Raw genomic sequence first — 21307 nt, 5'->3', positions numbered from 1 at the left:
GGGAAATTGGGCTGTTCTAGTGAAGATAGAACATAGAAGGTTACATTATATTTCAAGTTTTTGCCAAATCGCTGCCTTGTTCATTTTGGATCAATCTTTCCCAGGTTCTCATTTTGTCACTATACTTTAGGGCCGTGATGTTCTGACGTTGTTTGGTTCTGGGGGCGTGGCCAAAGTGGAGAGCGAAGTCACGTGTTGCACCTAAAGCTGACGACCCATGTGATGAGTGATTAGTAATTCAATTTGTTTCGAGGTCCCGAGGTTCCATACTCGAGTCAACGCAAGGCTGGAAGTTTTGATATATACTGAAACTCTGAAAGTGACTACAATTAAGTAAACAGTTCAGGTTTTTGAAGTCAATCGCTGTGTCAATCAATACCCCACCGTTCTTCAGGGGTATGTACGGAGTACACGTAAAGTGATATCAATGGATGTACTCCGTATTTCTGCAGCAAAACCAAGCACAGAGTACGGAGTACGATATGATAGCCCCTTGCATCGGAACACGCTGAAACTCCCATTGGGCAATCAAATTGTCTTGCACTCCGTACTCCGTAATTAAATCATTGTTTCAAGGCCCAAACAAATCGTCCCATACGGGGTACACTTGTACTTGGTAATCTCGGCACAAAGCAGGCGACACCTAAGGTGTCCACAAAGTGATAAACCCGAGATCAAGAAACATCACCCTCTTCCTTCACCTCCAACCACCTCACAATGGCCTGCATAACACGGGGCCAACGCGCCCTCCCAACAAAGCTCCAGTACCTAAACCGAAACCACCAACCCTCTATCCTCCGCCATCTCTCCACAACCCCCAATCGGCGCAGCCAACCACCACCACCACCACCAACAACCGTGACAATCCCCTCAAAAAGCGACCTCAACGCCCCAATCAGCACCCTCCCAATCGACCTAATCACACCCGCACCAGTATCGCCCACCGCAACCCTCGCCGACAAACTCAAACGCTATGTCGAATTCGGCCGCACATACTTAACATTCTACAAAACGGGCCTGAAAAACGTCTACCGAAACTACCGCGCCTCGCTCCCCCTGCGCTCCCAACTCGGTCTACCAGCCTACATCCCCGTCTCACCACCGCGCAACAGCAAACCATCCGCGCAATCTCAATATGCCGAGCTCGGACTCGGACGAGGCCAATTCCAACTCGTCCGCCGATCCGCGCGCGACGTCCGCCGCATGATCCCCTTTACACTAATCCTGATTATCTGCGGGGAATTCACACCGTTAATCATCCCCATTTTCGGCTCTGCCATTACGCCTGCTACATGTCGAGTTCCGTCGCAGGTGGAGAAGGAGCGCGTAGCGTTGTCTGCGAGGAAGATTGCTGCGCTGCGTGCTGGGGGCGTTTCCAGTGCTGATGCATTGGGGGGCTTTGACGCGGTATGCGGATGGGGGATGGGTTGCTGGTGCGGATGCGGCGGAGGTGCTTAGGGCCTGTGCTGTGTTTGGACTTGTTAAGAGTCATGAGAAGACTGGTGGGGCGCTTTTGTGTGGATTGATTTATCGGCCGAGATTGGCGCGGTATGTGCAGTATTTGGAGATTGATGATGGGATGATTCGTGCTGGCGGTGTTGCTGGGATGAATGCTACGGAGGTGCGGATTGCGGTTGAGGAGCGTGGGGGTGTGGATGTTTCTGCGGGGTTGGATCGGGGGAGAGCAGAGAAGGTTGAGAGACAGTGGTTGGAGAAGTGGCTTGCTGCGAGAAAGAGTGTATAATAGATAGAATAGACCATTGTAGATCTGAAGAGACACATGTATTATAATCCAAATTGGGGAGTTCGCTATGGAAGCATATATGAATCACGCTAAGGAACATGACAATTTGATCGGGTATGAGAAGCCCTGGAAATGAAAATGGAACGGGGAAAGAAAACGCTTTAAGCTTAAGCGATCGCTTGCGCCTGCGCCTGCGCTTGACCGCGGACTTGCTTGGCCCAGCGTAATCCGCAGCTGTTACAGAGATCACGGTTTCCACTGGGTCCGCGGCGCCACTCGGGTGTACTTTTGGTCTTACACATGGCGCAGGCCTTCTCGACAGAGATGGCAGTCTGCTTGCGCTTGCGCTTCTTTCGACGCGCCAGCAAGCGCTGGAGTTCATCAGATAGCGTGCGATTTTGCTTCTCCAGCTCGCGTAGCTCGATTTGCCAGCTAGATCCACGGGTGGGATTGAGCTCTGTGAAGAAAGTGGCCGGATCTGCATTGGGGGAGATGCTGCGGTTGCCGGTAGGGAGACCGTTCAGGCCAATGAGAGAAGATAAGTCGGGGATGCGCTGACCGAGAGCGCCGTACTGACGGGGTGGAAGGGGGTCGTCGACCGTGAGGGTCGCGTTGCGGGCAGAACCCGGAAGAGTGGCGAGGTTGTCGTCCGCGGCGGCTGAAATGGCGGTGGAGGAAGGTGGGAATGAGCGAGCAAAGCGGATCTGGGCGACGAGGAAGGTAGGTTTGGAACCTTCGCGAGCGTCGCCGGTATATATGGTTGTGTGGGCTGAGAGGGCATGGCCCTTCTTATGTCGCATCTGATGTTTGAACGAAGGAGCTTCGTCTCTGGATGCGTTATCCGTGCTGACGGTGGCCAAGCCAGCTCCCTGGCCACGGGATGCTGCCTCCAGGGCTTTTGTGATCGTGGCAGGGCCGCCAGACTCCGGCTCCATGATTTCTTGCATGCCCTTTCCAATGAGATCATCGGGCGTGCGGCCAAGCACTGGCTTCACCTTGGTAGTGATGAACAAGATCACACCGGACAGGGAAACCTTGGCCCAGACGTCATTCTCTGCCAGCGCGGCAGACGACCCCAGACGGGCAATCTGGTCAAGTGCGTAGACGGGCCGTGGGCGGCCCGTCATCACCAGATGCTTTCGTCCCTGGTTGGGGTCAATGTGCCAGGCGCCGTGACTCTCGAACCACATGTAACCCTTGTACTTTTGCCTGATGCGATACACAACACTCACTGGAGCAGTGGTTGTACTCGCTCGCAGATCACGTATCACAGGACCAATATCACTGGGATGACAGATGGTGGACAGTGTCTTGCCCACGAGCTCGACCGGCTCATATTCCAGAACCCGGGAGCAGGAAGGCGAAAGGTACAAGAACTCACCGTTGAACGAGAGCACGTGGATCACATCGTCGGTGTTATCAACGAGGATGCGATCCAGATAGTGGCGGTTCACCTCATTGCCCGAGGCACTCGCGGCATTGAGAATGGCAGTTACTTCGTCATGGCCATAGCGTGCCATGAGGTCTGGCCGTGAGGAGTAGACATCCGGCGGGACCACATACTGAGGCAACTGATCCCGCTGGTAATTCACGCTGTAGGTGCCGTCTGTAGGACATCATTAGCAGGTCTTCTCCCCATGATCGGTAATTACTGGAGCATACCAGGATTCCTCCTGCTCACGGCGTCAGGTTTTTCAACCAAATCTACCTGGAAGCCGACATAGAACCGATACTCCCCCGCGTCCCACTGGATGGGGATCATGGTGATGAGATTCATAAAGGGTTGACCACCCTTGCGATAGTTAATGATGCTGGCTTGAATCTCGTTGCGATCATCGATAGTCGATCGCAGCCGGTGGACCGTCTGGCCGTCCACGAAAGTACGCTTTGCGCCGGCACTGATCTTGCCATCTGGTCCCTGCAGAAAGCGACAGTTGCGACCAACGATCTCATCTTTGGTGTAACCTGTTAGCCGCTCAAAGGCCTCGGAGACATAGATAATCGGTTGATCTTCGCGTTGAATATCACACATGACAAAGGCACAGGAAAGATCAACTGCGCCGATGTTGATTTTGGGATTCGGCCTCATCGCCACGCGACCCTACTTCCATGAGCATACTGTTTTTGCTTTGTCTTGTGTCCCCTTTGCAGGATGCAGAGAAGAAGGGCTCTTACCAGCGCACCTAGCACATCAAACCCACTGCTCGAGTAGATACCGGTGTGCTCGGTCTTACCAATTTCAGGCTTCTCCAGCCCGGGCGAGATATCCTCTTTGCCGCGTCAGTCGCGTCAGCGATAAAGGGAGGGGATCATTGGCGCGACAGACACGCACTCACCTTGCGCGGGAGCAGGCTTTTTGGGCTGGATGGCCACCGGGTGAGGGGGCTTGGGGCCGAGCTGGGGTCTCTCCAGCCGCCGCGGAGCCCGCCCGGGCACCTGCGACCGGTCGCTATTCCGGCCTGAGACATCGGAATCCTCAAAGTTGGCGGTGGAGTCGGTGCTGGTATCATGTTGCTCCCTCCGACCGGGAGGGGGCTGTGGATAACCGGGCATGGGCTGTTGGTAGGCCGGGTATGAGGGCTGGTACTGGGGCATCCCCATGGTGGTGGGCGGGTAGGCGGGCGCATCGTAGGCGAAGGCGTTGGCGGGATCCAGGGTCATGGGCATGGAGACCGCGGCCCCCTCGTAGGCGAGCATCACGTTTGACATGCGGCCTTCCAGGTTGGCGGGTTGGGAGCGGTCGAAATTCTGTGGTGGGAGGTCCGAGTCCTGGGGGAGCATGGCCCCGAAGGCATAATTGCCCACCTGGCCTGGGAACGGCAAGTAATTCGGGTCTGGCAGGTTCGGATGTTCATCATCATATTCGAGGTTGAAGGAGTTAGATGCCATCGTGAAGGCCTATATAAAGTCTCGGCCAGGCGTGGGGTCTTGGGGATGCAACGCCCGGACAGAGTACCAGAGCCCCGGTAACGTCCAAATTTGTGGGAAAACCGGTCCACTCCACCTTTTTTGGGTCACAACTTTGGGTGACAGCTTGTACGGAGTCGAGGCGTCTCTGTACAAGTTCACTGTAGCCTCCGTGCGAGTGCGAGGTATATGAAGAAAAAGATGTGAGAGAAGGGAAGAAAAGGATATTCACTCCTCTTTCTCAAAAGTACAGCCGGTGGAGACCCTCCGGAGGACCAATGAGCGAGTCTCTGTTTTTGACGTCCGACTCAGATTTCCGTGGCGTTGTGGATGGGAGAGGGTGCAGGGTGCAGAGTGCAGAGTGTGAAAGTCCACTATGTCCTTTTCAGTGGCAATTTGGCAGTCTCCACGACATTGTCGAAGTCGAGTGGGAGAGTGTCGAGCGGCAAAAGAAGATGATGCATCACAAACACATTAGACTTTTCGGGGCAACGACGTGTCTTCCGCGGGAAGTTCAACTGCTCGATCTGATGCTTTTACAATATATTGTACTACAGGCTCTACATGTTCTATTTGTTCTACTATGGGATAGATCTATTCAATTCATTGCTTTTCTTCTCCACATTGCAATGGACTTCACCTACGGAGCTCACTCTAAACTCAGGGGCTGATCATCATTGGTCCTGACTGCTTATGTCTCCGAATTGAATCCAATCTCTCCCCTGGCATCTTCGCCATGGATAAGATCTCAATCACCATCTGTGGAGATGGCGGGTGCGGTACGTTGCAGCAACCTTCTCTGTTCTTCTGGAATCAATCCGTCACGTTGATTCGGTGCCACGCCTCCGGGTTTCGCGATCGAGATCTGATCAGATCGGGACAGGCAAATCCTCCATCACCCTGCGGCTGGTCCGGAGTCAATGGGTTCACGAGTGAGCTCTCCCCTGACCCCCTGCATTCCTACCAATCTACCAATCTCTGACTCGCTGCAGATATGATCCAACCATTGGTATCGCTACTCCGTATTCCCCTACGTCAATTCTCCCCCTTCTAATCCACCGCAGAGGATTCCTACTCCGTGACCCGCACCGTCGATGGCCGCCCCTACTGCCTTGCCATCACCGATACCGCCGGCCAGGAAGAGTACCGGGGTCTCTGGACGAGTTCGACTCTCCAATCCGATGCCTTCCTGTTAGTCTACGATATCACGAACCCCTCTAGCCTCGAGACCCTCAATGGCTTCCTGGAGATGATCGGCATGGAGGCCGAGCAGCGTCTGGAAGACAATGACCGACTCCGACACACGGGCGATGGGCCCGGTCGACCGCCGCCGGTGATGATCGTGGCGGGCAACAAGTGCGATCTGAAAGAGGGTCGCGTGGTGACCTCGCGCGAGGGCCTCGAGTACGCGCGCCGACACGGCTGTGGATTTATGGAAACCAGCGCGCGTGAGATGGTCAACATTGAAGAGACGTTTGCCCGTATGTCTGATCTCTTTCTCCGAAGATCATCATGGGAGACCAACATATTGACCCATTCCTCTAGATCTGGTCCGCCGCGTGGTCGAAGCCCGCCGACTGCAAAGCACTGGCGGCCATACTCCAAGTCCCAATAACCCGACTGAGCCGAGTGATGGGAGTGCGAGTGCGAGTGCCTCTCCGGCTGTGCAGGGGAAGACTGTGGCTCGATGGAAGTGGTTTCAGCGACAGGGTCAGGCACCCGGACGCAAAGGAAACGGTTGTGCCTGTCTCTGCACTGGCAAATAAGAACGGAGTTAAACTCCACTGTATGACTATGTACATAATTGTGTATCAAACCCCGTGGACGGGAGTGACGGTAGCAGCAGATCGACGGATTCGGAAGAAGGCTCCGTGGCGACTACCCCGGACCATCCTGCTGGATCGAGAATCCGAGGCGATCTAGCCCACAGCTCCAGAGGGCTTTTTTTTTTTTTAATTTTTCCCTGTCATCTTCTCTGGCTAAGCTTTGGCCATGAAGTCATGCATTTCCAGAATCTTTCCGGTCTCGAGAGGTGAAACCGGATTGGTTTAGTCCTGTATACAAGTACATACGCTATGTACGCTACTCCGAATACCCATTAAACTATCTGATATACAAGTAGCCTATTGCTGGAGAGTTGAGTGCCAGGACGGAGTTAGCCAATCACCGCCCATGATATATCCGGATTGTTCAGAGCTCCGTAAGCAGTCGGAGGTCGAACAGGTTGGGCGAACCAGTAAGGTTCTCGCATCACGTCATGGACTTTGCATATTTAATACGAGTGTCATGATTCATGAGGTGTAGTATAGTACTATCGAGGTGAAGGGGAGAATGTTACATACTATATCCAATAATACTACAATAGTCCAATAGTCCAATAATTCCATGAAGAACCTGTTCTTCCCGTTCTTGATCAAACCTGCTCCCTATGTCCTGCAAATCGTGTATAGCATAAGTAATCGGCACTATCCAGCCGAGACGGAAGTGGCAGTCCGGATATACGTCAAAGCAAAGTCTCCGAAGGCCGGATGCTCCGTTCTCCGTCCAAATGCCGAGTCTTCCATGTATCGTATCGTATTGACTATTCTAGTTTAGTTATAGTAAAAAAGAATAAGAAATTAATTGTAGAGTAATCATGAAAATCAAATAATCAAATAAAATAAATAAAAACGAGATTTATAATTCACAAGGCCCCCTCCCTGGAGGTTCTAGTTATAATATCTACTTCCTGCTTTGGATTCAACTCTAACTCTCGACATCATTATATCATTATATCATTGACCTTCCCTCCCATTGACGTCGATCCACTCCTTTGGTCGCCGCTTTTGGAAGTATACCTCAAAAGAGGGTCATCCCCCAATTTCCTGCCATCTATACTATAGACCATTTCAAGACACGATATTCATATCGATATCAAATACCATGGCAGCTCGACAGTCAACACCAGCCTCCGAGCACTCCCATTCCGATAGCAATGTTCGCAAGAGAGTCTGCAAGGCCTGCGATCGCTGTCGCCTAAAGAAATCCAAGGTATGTGCACCCGTCGCAACTCACTTCCCCCGGTCACTGACCCGGGACCAGTGTGATGGATCCAGTCCCTGTTCACGGTGTCGCGCCGACAATGCAATCTGCGTCTTTGGCGAGCGCAAGAAGGCCCACGACAAAGTGTACCCGAAGGGGTAAGCCGAGCCCTAACCAGCGAACTATAGCGAACATCGTATACTAACATCCTTACTCTAGATACGTTGAAATGCTCGAACAGCAACAATCATGGCTCGTCCACGGTCTCCAAGAATTATACCGCCGCAACATCGAAGGCGAAGGCTGGCCCGGGGATCATCTCAAGCTCGAACCCAACGGCAATCCCCTCACGCACGATCTCCTCATGCGCCTCGGCGCCCTGGATAGCAGCAAAGGCGAACGATTCGAAGAAAGCCCCGAAACCCTGCAAACAGACCTCTGGCACACGAACAGCGGGATGCAACGACAAGAGTCCTCCGACGGCGGATCCGAGAGCGCACAATCCCCCGCCCGCTCACGCTTCTCCGATGCCTTCTCCCACATGCCCCCAACACCACCCACCTACACCAGCAGCCCGACGCAGATCAAGAGCGAGCAGATGCCCAGTACGCCCCAGTATGCGGCGCCGATGTCGATGCAGGGGGTGGTGAACCCGTTGGCGTTACAGGATCCGCCACAGTGGACGGGACAGTTCCATCCGTTCGATGAGATGGATTTGATGCCGGAGTATGCGCAGATGCCGTTTGATGATCAATTGTCGCCGATGTTTAATCGTCAGATGCCGGCGAATTGTCTATCGCAAGGGTCTTATCTCGAGCCGAAGAGTGATTATGAGGACTTTAATCAGTTCTTGAATCCCAATCCTACGGAGATTACTTCGATCTAGAGGGGATCTTTCGAGGGATCTGGATCTGGATCTTTTTCTTTTCTAATGCCGTATGATGTGATGCATGTATACTATACATGGTCTGCCTTTCGTTTCTTTTTTCTCTTCTCTTTGGGGAAGAGCTACTTCACTTTTTCCCCATCTTTTTTTCTTCTTGATCTTTTCTTGTCTGGATTGGGGATCTAATCTGTACAGTGATGGGGGTTCGGAATTGGGAGTTGGAGTTGGAGTTTCAAAACGGAGTTTCCAGGCGGCGTCTTCATTTTTTGTCTGTTATTGATCACTTCTAATCCACACCATTCACCATTCACTATTCACCATTGAAGTCTTCATGATTATGCGATCGGAGAAAGATGCCGAGTTCCAGTTCCAGTTCCACTATGCCAACGGGTATAACTCGGGCAGGGTTTGACATGGCATGACTCAGCGGGTGTAATCATTGCTAATCGGTGATCCGTCAGCAATACGGTAATCTTACCGTACGGCCATTTGAGCGATTTTCCTTTTTTTTCGATTTTCTTACGTGAGACACTCCGCCGAGACGGAGTTTTATATTCCTGTTTTCTTCTCTTTTCTCTTTTCTGGTCTTCTTTCTGGTTTGGGCCTCGTTTTCGTGTTTCGTGTTTCGTATATTCGTACACAGAATTTGATTGCCTAATGCTTTAACCTTGTCGAAACGGCCTAGCCCAAGGGGCATCTTGGCAGTCTTGGAACAACGAACCTTGCGAGTTCCCCTTTGAGTCCGGGGTAGAGCTGATCCTTTCGGACTGCCGGACCCCGTTTCGTCCGATTCGGATGACCTTAATGCCGTTATTTCCGTTTTGTGCTTGTGCGCTTATGTGCACTACTCCCCCCTCCACCCTTATGTAGGTGAGACGGTCCAAAGCTACGGACCTCCCAAGGGGAGTAGTCCACGTATAAGATCCTTCGAGGCTATGCTCGTATAAAGGTTAACCTAGAACCTGCCCAGGTGAGCTCGGAGCTTTTAAATTCTAGCGGTCGCACCATATACCCTAAACAGACTTCCAAATCTATCAAGCATCTGGGCACTCCCACGCCATAGATACCATATTAGGATAAAAGCACAGCTCCCAGTGTTCAAAAGAGAGCTTCCCTCCTGTTTAGCCTAATACAGCTCCACCCTCAACATGAGCTGATCAACCGCCATTTATGCTAAAAGACGTCGGTGATGGATCCCGCAAACTGCGGGGTTCCGACGTCAACCCTTCATAGAAGGATCATCTCCCATCTTCTGTACAATAAATCCCACCTGGGCATAACCATAAACTTCACCTCGAAACTCCAAACCCAAAATGGCCGAACAAGCCGCCTTCACATTCCTGCCCCTCGGCGCCATCATCCAAGAATTCCGCGTCGGCGATCGCAATATTGTCCTAGGCTTCCCCACGCAGGAGGACTACGTCAAGCATAACACCCCGCACTACGGCGCAACCATCGGGCGCGTTGCCAATCGCATTAAAGATGGAATCATCCAGAATCTGAATGGGGAGCCCGTGCGTCTGACGCAGAATAACGGGCCCAATGCCCTCCACGGGGGTGAGAAGGGTTGGGGGAAACGGGTGTTTGACGGCCCGCACACGGTGAAGCGGCAGGGTCGGGACGCCTTGCTGTTCAAGTATCTTCATCGGGATGGGGAGGAGGGGTATCCTGGGACCGTGGAGGTGCGCGTGTGGTACACCGCTAGCAAGGAGGGGGACGCTAAGACCGTGCTGACGGCCGAGTACGAGGTTGAGTTTGTTGGCGAGGAGTGTGATGAGACTGTGGTCAATCTCACCAACCACAGGTAAGAAGACAAATCGAAAAAAAAAAAGACAGAAAGAAAAGAAAAAGAAAAAAAGCACAAAGCTGTCGAAACCAAGAACCCGTCTCTAACATGTGTACAGCTACTTCAACATCGGCGACGGCCCTGATATCTCAGGCACCACCGCACAGCTCGCAACAGCCGACTACCTCCCACTAGACGACACCGGCATCCCTACCGGCGGAACCGCCAAGTTCCCACGAGATGTGACCACCCCCTTCACGCTCAGCGCAACAGGAGCCCACATCGACGACGTCTTCGTCCTCGAGCCCGACGCCAGCAAAGTACCCCTCGACACCCGGGGACTCCCCCTGCGCCGTCTCGCGCAATTCCACAACGGGAAGACAAACCTGCACCTCGAAGTGCACAGCACCGAGCCGGCCTTCCAGTTCTACACGGGCAAGTACATCGACGTGCCGTCGATCAACGGCGCGCCGGCACACGGCGAGGGCGCCGGGTTCTGTGTGGAGCCGAGCCGATTCGTGAACGCGATCAACGAACCGGAGTGGCGGTCGATGGTGCTTTTGAAGAGGGGCCAGATCTTTGGATGTAAGAATGTTTACAAAGCCTGGAAGGAGTAAGGCTCTTGGCACATAGCTCTTGGCTCATGGAAGTTTTTGGGTTTCGGGGCCTCGGGGACTATGAGGCATTAAGGGATTTGGCAGAGTGGAGAGCATAATTTACAATGCGCCAAGTTCAAACGATTGTGGGAACGAAAGAGAGAAAAAAACATGATTCAAACCAATTGGAAATAACACACATCGGTGTGCCGAATGCCCGAACTCCTCTTTTTGTTTTTATCTCCGTTGCCCGATCGGATATTCGGCCTGACCAATCCGGAATCACTTCGAATCTTGCCTAAACAAGGAACGCTCTTCGAGAACATTACCCCTTTGGGTCTGGAAGTTCCGAAATGCGGCACTTGGAGATCTTCGATATACTCACGCCCGTGTCACTGTAGATCTTTGTTTCGATAGCTGTCACTAGCAGGTGGGCTAGTCCTGGTCTCCTGGGGCGTTAAGTTTCAACTCTGTACTCCGTACTCCGTACTCCGTACTGGTAATGCGTATGGAATAGAGTACTAGCACCCTGCGCTAGTGAGCCAAGTAGCCAAGTAAGCCAAGTACTTGCGTAGGCAAAGTGTAGGCAAACCAATTTCAAGTCCAAATTAGTCCAAAAGAGAGGGGGGTTCAGCAATACGAATACGGATACACGTGACCACCCCGGGCCAACCCGACTGCACCCCGCGCGGGGAACAGCAAAGTACTTCCCGATCAACTTAAAACAGTGTACTCCGTACTCCGTACTGACTCACACACCATGGCTTCAGCACACGGAGATCTACGGCATCTACTGCCCGGCAACTACAAACGCCACATAACCGCCTGGCTCGAAGAAGACTGTCCCAGTCTCGACTATGGCGGTTTCGTAGTCGGCGAGTCAGAAGGCGAAGCCCGACTCCTCGGCAAGAGCAAGGTAAACCAAACATACACACCTACACACGTATGCCAACGAAAAAGCCAAGCTAAACGTAATTCGTCACAGGGCATTCTTGCAGGCGTTCCATTCTTCGATGAGGTTTTTACACAGCTAGGCTGCACGTATGCCAACACCCCCCTTCCCTACCTTTCTACTGCACTTGCATGCAGAGGCAGAGGCAGTGCACGGCCAGGCTAACGCAGACAGAATCGAATGGCATATCCAAGAAGGTGAAGCGATAACGCCGATCCAGCACTGCGCCACTGTGCGCGGACCAATTCGCAAGATCCTTCTCGGCGAGCGGGTAGCATTGAACATTCTAGCGCGATGCTCGGGGATCGCTAGTAAGAGTGCATCGATGCTATCCGCGCTACGTGCGCAAGGATGGCAGGGAATCTTAGCAGGCACACGCAAGACGACGCCTGGGTTCCGACTTGTTGAGAAGTACGGGATGTTAGCGGGCGGAGCGGATCCGCACCGACATGATCTCAGTTCTATGACGATGTTGAAGGATAACCATGTGTGGGCGTGTGCGAATAATCGGGCGGCTGGGGATGGGGGAGAGGCAGGAACGAAGATTGAGAGTGTTGCGGGGGCGATACCGCGGGCGGTGCATGCGGCCAAGGCGACAGGGGGATTTTCGACGAAGGTGGAGGTTGAGTGTCGGAGTGTTGAGGAGGCCAATGCGGCGATTGGGGCGGGGGCCGATGTGATTATGTTGGATAACTTTACGGCGGACGGGGTGCGGGCTGCTGCCAAGGAGTTGAAGACGGAGTGGGCGAGTAAGAAGGCCTTTTTGATTGAAGTGAGTGGAGGCTTGACTGAGGAGAATGCTCCGTCGTATGTCTGTGAGGATGTGGATATTCTCTCTACGAGCTCGATTCACCAGGGGACGGGGATCGTGGACTTCTCGCTCAAGGTCTCATTGCGATAGGCTGTATCATATTGACAGAAAGAAACAAAAAGATATGGACTTGTATAAAGTACAGAAAAGGGAAATCAATCAGAATCAAAATAGTGACCGAAAACAACATAACGCCTGTCATCTCATAACCCATCGTGAAGAACCATAAAACATAAAAAATCCTGAGATAAAGCGCCCCCTCCGGGATATAATGTACAAGATAACTCGCGACAGAATCACACTTCGACCTCCACGGTGATGCCTTCACCTTCACTGGAACTAGGGGCCTCGTCCGAGATGGGCGGGCGACTGCGACTGCCATCGGTGATGGTACCGGAAGGTCCACGACGCGTGCGCTCTCGGAGAAGCTGGTCGCGAAGTCTTTGATTCTCTGCATCGCGCTCCTCGAGTCGCTTGCGGGCACCGCTACGATCCAGGAGACGGCCTTCACGCTCCGACTTCAATCGCTTCTCCAACTCGTGCAGCCGGTGGTGCCATTTCTCATCTTGGCCGTCGAACCCGCTGTGAGAGCTGCGGGTGCGCGGGATCATCGCCCCGACATTGTTGGTCAACGTACTTGTCGAGGAATGCGAGGGGACCGGGAGGCCAGTGGCACTGCGAGCGTGTCCCTTTTCGGGGCGAGGCCGTTCCGAACCAGTGGTAGAAACAGGGCGCGATCGTTCTGACTCCGCTGTGGAGGTCAGGGAGGGAGAACGGGGCGCGGAGCTCATGACTGCCGCGGCCGCTGCAGATGCGGATCCATGTCCACGCGAGTTGGATTGGAGCAGGTTCAGCTCTGCCTTCAGAAGCCGATTCTCGCCGCGCAGTTTAGACATCTCTGGCGACGAACTCGACTGTCCGCGGACAGGTCGCATGTTCCTGACAGCCTCTTCGAGGCGCTCGAGCTTCTTGATGCGCCCATTGTATGAGATTTCAAGTGTGTGGTATCGCTTGGTCAACTCGTGATCAACGCTCTTGATGCGGTTCTTGAACCCTGCCATGACGGTCTCAACCGTCTTCATGGCAAGGATCAGATTGCGGCTGAAGCCTGGCCAGAATAGCATGTTGCCAATGACTTCTTGACTGGGGAGATTGCCGTTGATCAGGCTGTTGGAGTGCGCCCAGTCCGGTCCGCAAAGGCTCGACAATCTGGACCAAATGGACAGGAACAAGGTGTTTCGCTCACTAAGCTGGTCCTTGAACTGCTGCTCCAAGGAAGCATATCGCTTGCGGTCCTCGGTGCGCGCCTTCTCCAGATCAGTGATACGCGAGTTACTCTGGGTGATGGTCCGCGATGCCTGCTGGTGGGATTTGAGGGATGACTCGAATGACTGCTTGTCCGCACGACGCGCGTGTCGCTCCCGATCGAGCAGTTCGGAGAGCTTGCGGGACTCTAGCCCGTGGCTTTCGAGTAGGGCGTCACGGTTGCGGAGAAGCGTCTCTTTCTCGTCTAGCTGCGAGCGAATGCTCTCCAGCTCGAGCGCGGTCGACTCGAGCTCCTTTTGCAACTTCATAATATTGGTGATCAAACTGGACCGGCTGCCGCTGAGATCACCCAGAGTCTCCCGAAGGTTGTTCTCCAGGTCCATCAGTCGCTCTCGCCAGGTGGAGGTCTCGACTTCCTGGGCCGAGAGACTCTTCTTCAGACGTCGGACTTCCTCCTTGGAAGCCGAGGCCTCACGGTTCAACTCATTCATAATGCGCTGGACATCTTGCTTCTCCTTGCTTCCAACCACCTCGCGTTGGTGCCGCTCATCCGCCAATCGTTGCTCCAGCTCCCTGGCCTTTTCTTTCTCACTCACGAGGCTGGTATGGTAGTTCTTCAAATCAGACTCCAGATCCCCGATGCGGATCTTGTCGCCGTCCTGCTCTTCACGGAGGAAAGCAATCTCGTTCTGACTCGACTCAATTTGAACAGTTAATCGTTGCACCTTCGTGTTGGCTTCGAACAGACTCTTCTCTACAGACTCCATCTCCTGGTTGGTCTCCATGAGCTCTTGCTGCACAGACTTGTACGCAGACAGATTGTTCTGAGCATCCTCTTCCAGACGGATGATGCCCTCGCTGGCAGACCTCATCTCGCCTTGGAGAATCTTGAGATTTTCGTCTTGATTCTTCAATTCCTCGTTCAAGCGCTGACACTCCATGACCTTCTGGTCGAGCTCGTCACCAAGCGTATCCAGCTCTTCCTGTGCCTCGGCCCGCAAGTCTTGGAAAGCAGCATCGCGCTCATCAGCCATATGCAAGGCCTGGTCTCGTTCTTGCTGCGCACCGAGGATCTCCTCCTCGGCTTGATCAACATCGGCTTGATAAGCCTTGTCGAGCGCTTCGAGTTCGGCCATGTATTCCTCGAGCTGGGCTCGAATGGCCTGGTTGTCAAGCTTGAGAGTCGCCACCATATCCCGTAGCTGTCCATTTCTTGCCTCTAACTCATCACGATCCATGTCGCTTCGCGAGATCGCCCCATCACTTGCCTGAGAGGACGGTCTGATATGAGCGCGCGAGACAGAGCGGTCAAAGATGCTATCTCCCGTCATCGACCGGGGGTGACGACGCTCCCCAAGCTTCAGCTCTTCGATCTCCTGGTACAGACGCTCCTTCTCTCGGTTCCGAGATGTAAGCATAGAAGTCTGAGCGCTGACTTCTTTCCTCAGTTCTGCGTTTTCTTGCTTGAGGAGGCCTAGCTCTACAACAAGAGTGCTGGCAGCGCCGCGGTCAGCGTTGTGGTCTGACCTGTACATCTCGCTGCGTAGACGAATGGATTCGTCTCGAAGCCGCCGATTCTCCTCCTCGGCTTGTTCGCGCGCTGATGTCTCTGCGTCGAGTATGTCTTTCCACATGTCCTGATATGGTTAGATACGGATCTGTTTGCGTGAGTGATCTGTAACTTACTCGCTCCTCTCGAGCACCCGCTTCAGACTCCCCGGCACGGTTGTCGGTCAGTGATTTGACCATCTCGGCCAACCGGCGCTTTTCGCTCTCCCGTGCGATGGACTCGGATCTCATACGCTCAATCTCAAGCTCGTATGTATCAACTCGTTCGCGCAGGAAGATAATTTCTTCATCTTGCGCCGATTCACGGTCGCCATCTTCCGACGCTTCGGGGTCATGATTGACCATGGAGTCCTTGTCGGATTGGTGGTCCTTGACTTGCTTTTCCAGATCGCGAATCTTGCGCTTCAGGCTCTGGTTGTCTTTTGACAACTTTACCTTGTCCGATTTGAGCTCGACATTCTCCGAGATCATCTCCTTGATGCCTTCCTCGGACCGCTTGTTTAATGCCTCGTTGAGGAAATGAATTCGCATTTTCAAGTCGAAGTTCTCCTTTGCGAGGCGATCGATCGTGCTGCTCTGCTCCTTGAGGGTCAAGTTCCGGCCGCTCTTGGCGAACGACGCTGAAGCACCCGCACGCTTTTCGGCAGGTTGTTGGTTGTCTTCTCGGAATCGTTGCGCAAATGTGGTAGGCACCTGGATGCCCTTCACACGCTCGGCGATCACCGTGTCCGTAGGGACAGCACTATCTTGTGGCTTCGCCTTGGGTGTCGCTGGTGCCGACAGGTCATCCTCCGGGGCTGGGGCTGCGCGAGACTTTGGAGAGCTTTCCTCCTCGAGCGTATGCAGATTGCTCTCCGCCCCGGGCGCATTTCTTTTGTCCACCGAGTTCTCCTCACTGTAACCAGAAACTCCCGATGCCATGCTTCCCAGACTAGTTGTCCTTGCCATATGAGCGCGGCTGCCAGAGTGGAGACTGCCATAGTTGTCGGATGTCGCGCCGCCGGTTTGAAGCGCGTAGTCAGCGCCCAATGTAGCATCGCTGTTTGTATTTTCCGTATTGTTGCTGGTCACAGAGGAGTGAGAGAGGCGATGCGAGGACTGGCGGCTAGTCAGATACTTGGGGCGGCTGGGCCTTCGGCTGCTCGTCGCACTGCCGCTCTGGTCACTGAACAACCTCGATGCGCCCGGTGACAAGCTGCGGGAGTTGGTTTGCAGTTTGGAAGGTGTGAGTTGTGATTCGTTGCCAGCCATGGAGTAGTCAGATCTGAACGGGCGCTCATCGGAGAGCTGACTGTTGTCGCGCGCATTCTCAGACAGCGTTGACTGGTTCCGGCGCAGTACTGCCGCCGCTGTGGGGGAGGAGGAGAGGGAGTCTAGCATGGAGTCGTTCGGGTCTATAGGGTCATTATCTTCAGCGGGGCCTGCTATCTCTGGGTCGATGTGAGATCTGGGGTCTTCGCTCTGGTCGGTGCGGTCGGTGTGGTCGATTTCCGGCTCTGCAAAGGACAGCTGTGAGGAGTCTTGTGTTGTATTGGCACCATCATCTTTGGGGATCCCAACGAGATATGTGTCGTCTGCGCCGACTAGCGGGCCCTTCGCGGCGACGTCAATTGTGGAGGGTTCGGGCAGGAAACTCGACTCGATGTCCATCAACTTCCGGCGCATTTCGTGCTCTTCGATTAAAGTTTGATTATTGACGCGTTCATCGCCATTTTCGCTGGGTTGGAACAGGCTTTCGTCGGTGATTGAGGGAATAAAGCTGTGGTCGTCCAGGTCTAGTTGCGCGGAGTTCATGGTAAAGTCAGGGTCCTCATCGGGTTCGGAGGATTGGGCGTGTGACTGTGTGACCGAGATCGGGGGATTCCCCCCGGTGCTTCCTCTGCCATGAAGTAAACGGAGCTGGAATCGACATCCAACTGGTCGAAGAATGTCGAGGGAGTTGGCTGGGATGTTTGGGTCTCCACGCTACCCGCTGGGATCGACGAATGAACGTCCATCTTGGGATTTAGTCTTGCACGCGAAGTATACAAACAGTAGAGAAGAGTAGAACAGTAGAACAGTCGAACAGTAAAGAGTAGATGATCTGAGCATGTAGAGTCTACAGTAATTAGAAGGCAGTAAGGCAATTAAAGGTAGATGGTTCACTTTGGAAGGAGCGACAACCTCTCCTATTGTACAATAGAAGTATACCTGGACAACATCCTCCTCTTCTCTCTCTTCTCTCTCTTCTCTCTCTTATGCTCTATGTTAACAGTCTGGTACTTTCTATTCCCCTCTCACACACTACACCACCATCCTGGGTGGCCTTAATTATCGGATTTCACGTCTGAACGGTCAGCAACTGACTTCCCCCTCAAAGCACCAACAGACTCACCATTGCTCTCATATGCCTGGATAGCCTGGTCAAAAGCACCATCAATCGACTTGGTAATCCCAGGAGCAACAGACTTCTCCAACCCAGATAGCTTGTCCGTCACCGCGGCGGCAAAAGCATCCGTGTCCTTCTTCAGCTGGCGGAGGGACTGCAGAACAATGATACCCAACTCGCCAAAGGTATCTTTCTGCTTGGCGATATTGTCCAGAGTCGACTTGATCTTGGGCTCCAGCGCCACGAGCGCCAGCCCAACCTGAAGGGAGCCCTTGCCCCCGAAAGGATCCGAGTCCTTGGCATCTTCAGTACCAGCGCGGATCTCCTTGCCCAGCTCCACGGCATCGGTTTCCACCTTCAGAGCGATGGGTACTCCAGCCATGCCGGGCTTCATGGTCTGGGCATCGTCGCTCAGCGTGGTCAGCAGGGTTGTGATGTTCCCAATGTCACCTTTGACTGTGTTCCAATCGGCCAATGCCAGCACAGGCAGGAAGAACCCAAGGGCAAGTTGAGAGAGACGCATATCTTTGGAGTTGATGAAATCGGTGTTGTGTTGTAGATTGCAGGAAACAGCCAACTCCTTTTCTACATTTCTTTATCGACGCTGTGAAAGCACGATAAACATCAAAAATGAGAGAAAGAATGTCCCGCATACCACAGCCCCAAAATTAAGACATCGCTGGACGTTGGATTGTATGCCTTATCCTGAAAATTGGAAATTTGAGGTCAACAAGGATCTACAGGGCTCTATAGATCTGATGTTTGGGCTTCGTATCCAATACGGCAATAGGTAAATAATGGCCTGTTCGCCCAGAGTACTCATACTTTATCGTCTGTCTGAATCTCGACTGTCGCCATGATCTCTGCATTCTTCAAGTTCGTGCCTGCGTTCGGATGACAAATACTTCCGCGTTCCTCACCACAATGACCGGGTTCCGCAGATTCCGCCAACCCAACTGGGCTTTAAGCACCATGGCCCTGAGTACTGGGAAAAGGGTGCGGACCAGAACGATGCTTCTACCACCTTGGCTTGCGGTACTGATTCCGGTGTAAGTGCATTTTGTTTTTCTCGAGGCCAATCAGCTGATAACGCACGAATTATACAGAAGTGTAACGCCGCGCAGAGCTTTGGCGGAGATTCAATCAACCGCTCACACCTCACATACACAAACTTGGTTATTGGCAACTCACTTTTTATCGAGGCATGTGGAGCAAGGTAAATGATTGGGGTCAAACTGTTAAGTATCTGGCTTGCTGGTGACTGTTTACTTCTAAATCTTGTAGTGGGGGAACTGCTATGTGATGAATGAGCCCTGGAGCGGTGTACGTATTAGTCAGCATTGTGAAACACCTGGGCACCTCGTGAAGTGGGAAGAGCGCAAGGGCGGTCTGACAAGTTCATACTTTTTGCTAAGAACGAGCTGCTTGCATTATTTAGGTCCCAAAATGGGGGCCTATGACCCTAATGGGCCGAGGATATTGGCCCATTAAAAATCAATGGGCCCAAGGGTCAGCCCAAAACCCAGCCCATTTGCTAGTTGGGCTAGGCTGGGCTATGGGCTTTATGGGCCGGTGAAGAGGTCGACTCGGGCCACATGGTCCGAAATCCATCCCCGAATCCTTGAAGCAAAATTTCCGAGCTCCCTGTGTGGAGCGTCCAGACCCACCGAAATGGGTCGCGCTGGGGATCAAAGAATCGAGGGCTGAGTGACACTGAGAGGTATCCTTGGATACAGGCTAGACTGGGCCTCTTCAAGGATAGCGGCTAGGTTTTGGAGAATTCGTTCCTGCAATATCAGTGAACAGACAAGCAGATAGATACTGGAGGACCAAAAACTGTCTGCTGTGCGACTCCTTCGCTCACTATCGCATTGTTATCATCTAACCTAACCATGCTGGAGCAGTAGACTGTCATTTCGAGCGACGGCCTGTGAGAAGATAGGGAAGGGGGCTAGTGTCTTGGTTGTGAAAATAGCTTTCTTGCTAGATATTATATTAATAAAAGGAATATGTTATATACTGATTGTTTATTAATTAGATTATCTTTCATGGGTGAATGTATTAGGGTAGATCTAGTTGCTCTTTAAATAGATCTTAAGGCTAATTTATCATTTCATACTCCACACTAGAGGGAAATCCAAGATATACAACAAGGCCTTTAAATACACAAGACTAGAATCAATCAAGATTGGAAAGAAAATAAAGATCATAGTCCACAGGTGAATATACACAGGCTACGTTCACCAAGGGAGCCAATGATCCACAATTATAATCAGTTCACATTCTCCGAGCATCTAGTCGACGCGAAAATGACAAAGCCCATCTTGAGTTGGCGATCAAGCAGGAAAGAAGAGAATCTAGCAAAAGAGGGGAATAGGAAGAGAGCTACTTCTTCTCTGGACACGAAAATCAGGGCGTAACTTCAGGGAACAAGTCTCCCGACAAAGATCTGTGCAGTTCATATGCCAAGCTATTTCAGAGACCAGCTAGGGAACCTTGAAACGCTCTAGGGCTCGGGAGTGGCGATCGAGCAGACAAACCTCATCTGTCACTCAGAATCTGCTATCGTAGTGGGGAAACCGCGCCACATCTCATGTGCGCCCCTGTGGCTAGTTTTGGCATTTCTAGCTCGCATTTCTGTAGTTTAGCAATACATGCGTTTTACACCTCTCGAAAGAACAGCATCTGTATTCTGGTTAGGTTGCCCAGGGGGCCGGTTTTGCTCCCTCGCTTCCCCATGAGCACTGAGCACCCCCATCGACTTGATGTCAGATCGCCATCGCACTCTTCCTTCTTTCCTAGGTACTTAGTACTTACCTCGGGAAATCTGCGGATATTTGTAGAGCGCCGAGATCATATGAATGATATGATCAATATAAAGATCTGGTGTTCATGTATTTTTAGTAAACATAAGAGAACCTCAGTACTTATGAGAATTTGATGACAACATCATTCGCTTTTGATCAAACCTTCGCACCCTACCGCCGGGGCAACTGACTCACCTTCCACTCATTCCTATTTATTTCCAGGTTAGAAACCTTCTCGTATTTCTTTCCTCGTTCTACTTCACCTCTTCATCGCGGTGCGAAAACTCAGCCCTTTGCCGTAACCCCGTGCTTTTTGCACCACCACCACCACCACCACCATCATGTGCAGGCCTTTGTCATATATGTGGTATGACCTCCGTGCCGACGAGCCACGTGATCACCCGGAATATGTCGAACAAGGCCCGCCTCCCATGATAGAAGCTTTACACCTGAGACTCAAGGACAGCAGCTCCACTCATGTGACCCCCAAAGAGCTAGAGGGCTTCAGTGTGGACATATCCAGGGTGCAAACTTCGGACGACGAAGTGCATTTCAGTCCATGTTTCTTTCGACCAAATCTGGTCAATTTTCTGC

General features: G+C 52.6%; 8 protein-coding genes across 8 annotated transcripts; 5 read left to right on the top strand and 3 right to left on the bottom strand.

The window, feature by feature from the left end:
* Window positions 1-717: 717 nt before the first annotated feature.
* Window positions 718-1744, top strand: N7506_005094 (uncharacterized protein; the record flags this gene model as incomplete). The annotated part of the gene is given in 2 exon segments (XM_056954388.1): window positions 718-1360; window positions 1380-1744. 2 exon segments carry the CDS (start codon window positions 718-720, stop codon window positions 1742-1744), a joined length of 1008 nt encoding a protein of 335 aa, XP_056813277.1.
* Window positions 1745-1911: 167 nt separating this feature from the next.
* Window positions 1912-4633, bottom strand: lreA (uncharacterized protein; the record flags this gene model as incomplete). Its single annotated transcript, XM_056954387.1, has 4 exons — window positions 1912-3350; window positions 3407-3845; window positions 3920-4014; window positions 4081-4633. 4 exons carry the CDS (start codon window positions 4631-4633, stop codon window positions 1912-1914), a joined length of 2526 nt encoding a protein of 841 aa, XP_056813276.1.
* A 754-nt stretch (window positions 4634-5387) lies between these two features.
* On the top strand, window positions 5388-6417 carry N7506_005092 (putative RAS small monomeric GTPase; the record flags this gene model as incomplete). The annotated part of the gene is made up of 3 exons (XM_056954386.1): window positions 5388-5583; window positions 5716-6132; window positions 6197-6417. The coding sequence occupies 3 exons, from the start codon at window positions 5388-5390 to the stop codon at window positions 6415-6417; spliced, it is 834 nt and encodes a 277-aa protein (XP_056813275.1).
* A 1156-nt stretch (window positions 6418-7573) lies between these two features.
* Window positions 7574-8558, top strand: N7506_005091 (Zn(II)2Cys6 transcription factor domain-containing protein; the record flags this gene model as incomplete). Its single annotated transcript, XM_056954385.1, has 3 exons — window positions 7574-7681; window positions 7733-7830; window positions 7892-8558. 3 exons carry the CDS (start codon window positions 7574-7576, stop codon window positions 8556-8558), a joined length of 873 nt encoding a protein of 290 aa, XP_056813274.1.
* A 1313-nt stretch (window positions 8559-9871) lies between these two features.
* On the top strand, window positions 9872-10961 carry N7506_005090 (Glycoside hydrolase-type carbohydrate-binding subgroup; the record flags this gene model as incomplete). The annotated part of the gene is made up of 2 exons (XM_056954384.1): window positions 9872-10362; window positions 10463-10961. The coding sequence occupies 2 exons, from the start codon at window positions 9872-9874 to the stop codon at window positions 10959-10961; spliced, it is 990 nt and encodes a 329-aa protein (XP_056813273.1).
* Window positions 10962-11700: 739 nt separating this feature from the next.
* N7506_005089 (nicotinate-nucleotide diphosphorylase (carboxylating)) lies at window positions 11701-12793 on the top strand (the record flags this gene model as incomplete). The annotated part of the gene is made up of 2 exons (XM_056954383.1): window positions 11701-11856; window positions 11975-12793. The coding sequence occupies 2 exons, from the start codon at window positions 11701-11703 to the stop codon at window positions 12791-12793; spliced, it is 975 nt and encodes a 324-aa protein (XP_056813272.1).
* Window positions 12794-12999: 206 nt separating this feature from the next.
* Window positions 13000-17535, bottom strand: N7506_005088 (putative anucleate primary sterigmata (ApsB); the record flags this gene model as incomplete). The annotated part of the gene is made up of 3 exons (XM_056954382.1): window positions 13000-15606; window positions 15656-17377; window positions 17434-17535. 3 exons carry the CDS (start codon window positions 17533-17535, stop codon window positions 13000-13002), a joined length of 4431 nt encoding a protein of 1476 aa, XP_056813271.1.
* Window positions 17536-17844: 309 nt separating this feature from the next.
* N7506_005087 (cell wall mannoprotein 1 family protein) lies at window positions 17845-18429 on the bottom strand (the record flags this gene model as incomplete). Its single annotated transcript, XM_056954381.1, has 1 exon — window positions 17845-18429. One exon carries the CDS (start codon window positions 18427-18429, stop codon window positions 17845-17847), a length of 585 nt encoding a protein of 194 aa, XP_056813270.1.
* Between the last annotated feature and the right edge of the window lie 2878 nt (window positions 18430-21307).

This window comes from Penicillium brevicompactum, assembly GCF_028827555.1.
Source record: "Penicillium brevicompactum strain IBT 35665 chromosome Unknown utg000003l_segment0_segment0, whole genome shotgun sequence".
In the NCBI taxonomy this organism is placed as follows: domain Eukaryota; kingdom Fungi; phylum Ascomycota; class Eurotiomycetes; order Eurotiales; family Aspergillaceae; genus Penicillium; species Penicillium brevicompactum.
This window is presented reverse-complemented; position numbering and strand designations above follow the sequence as displayed.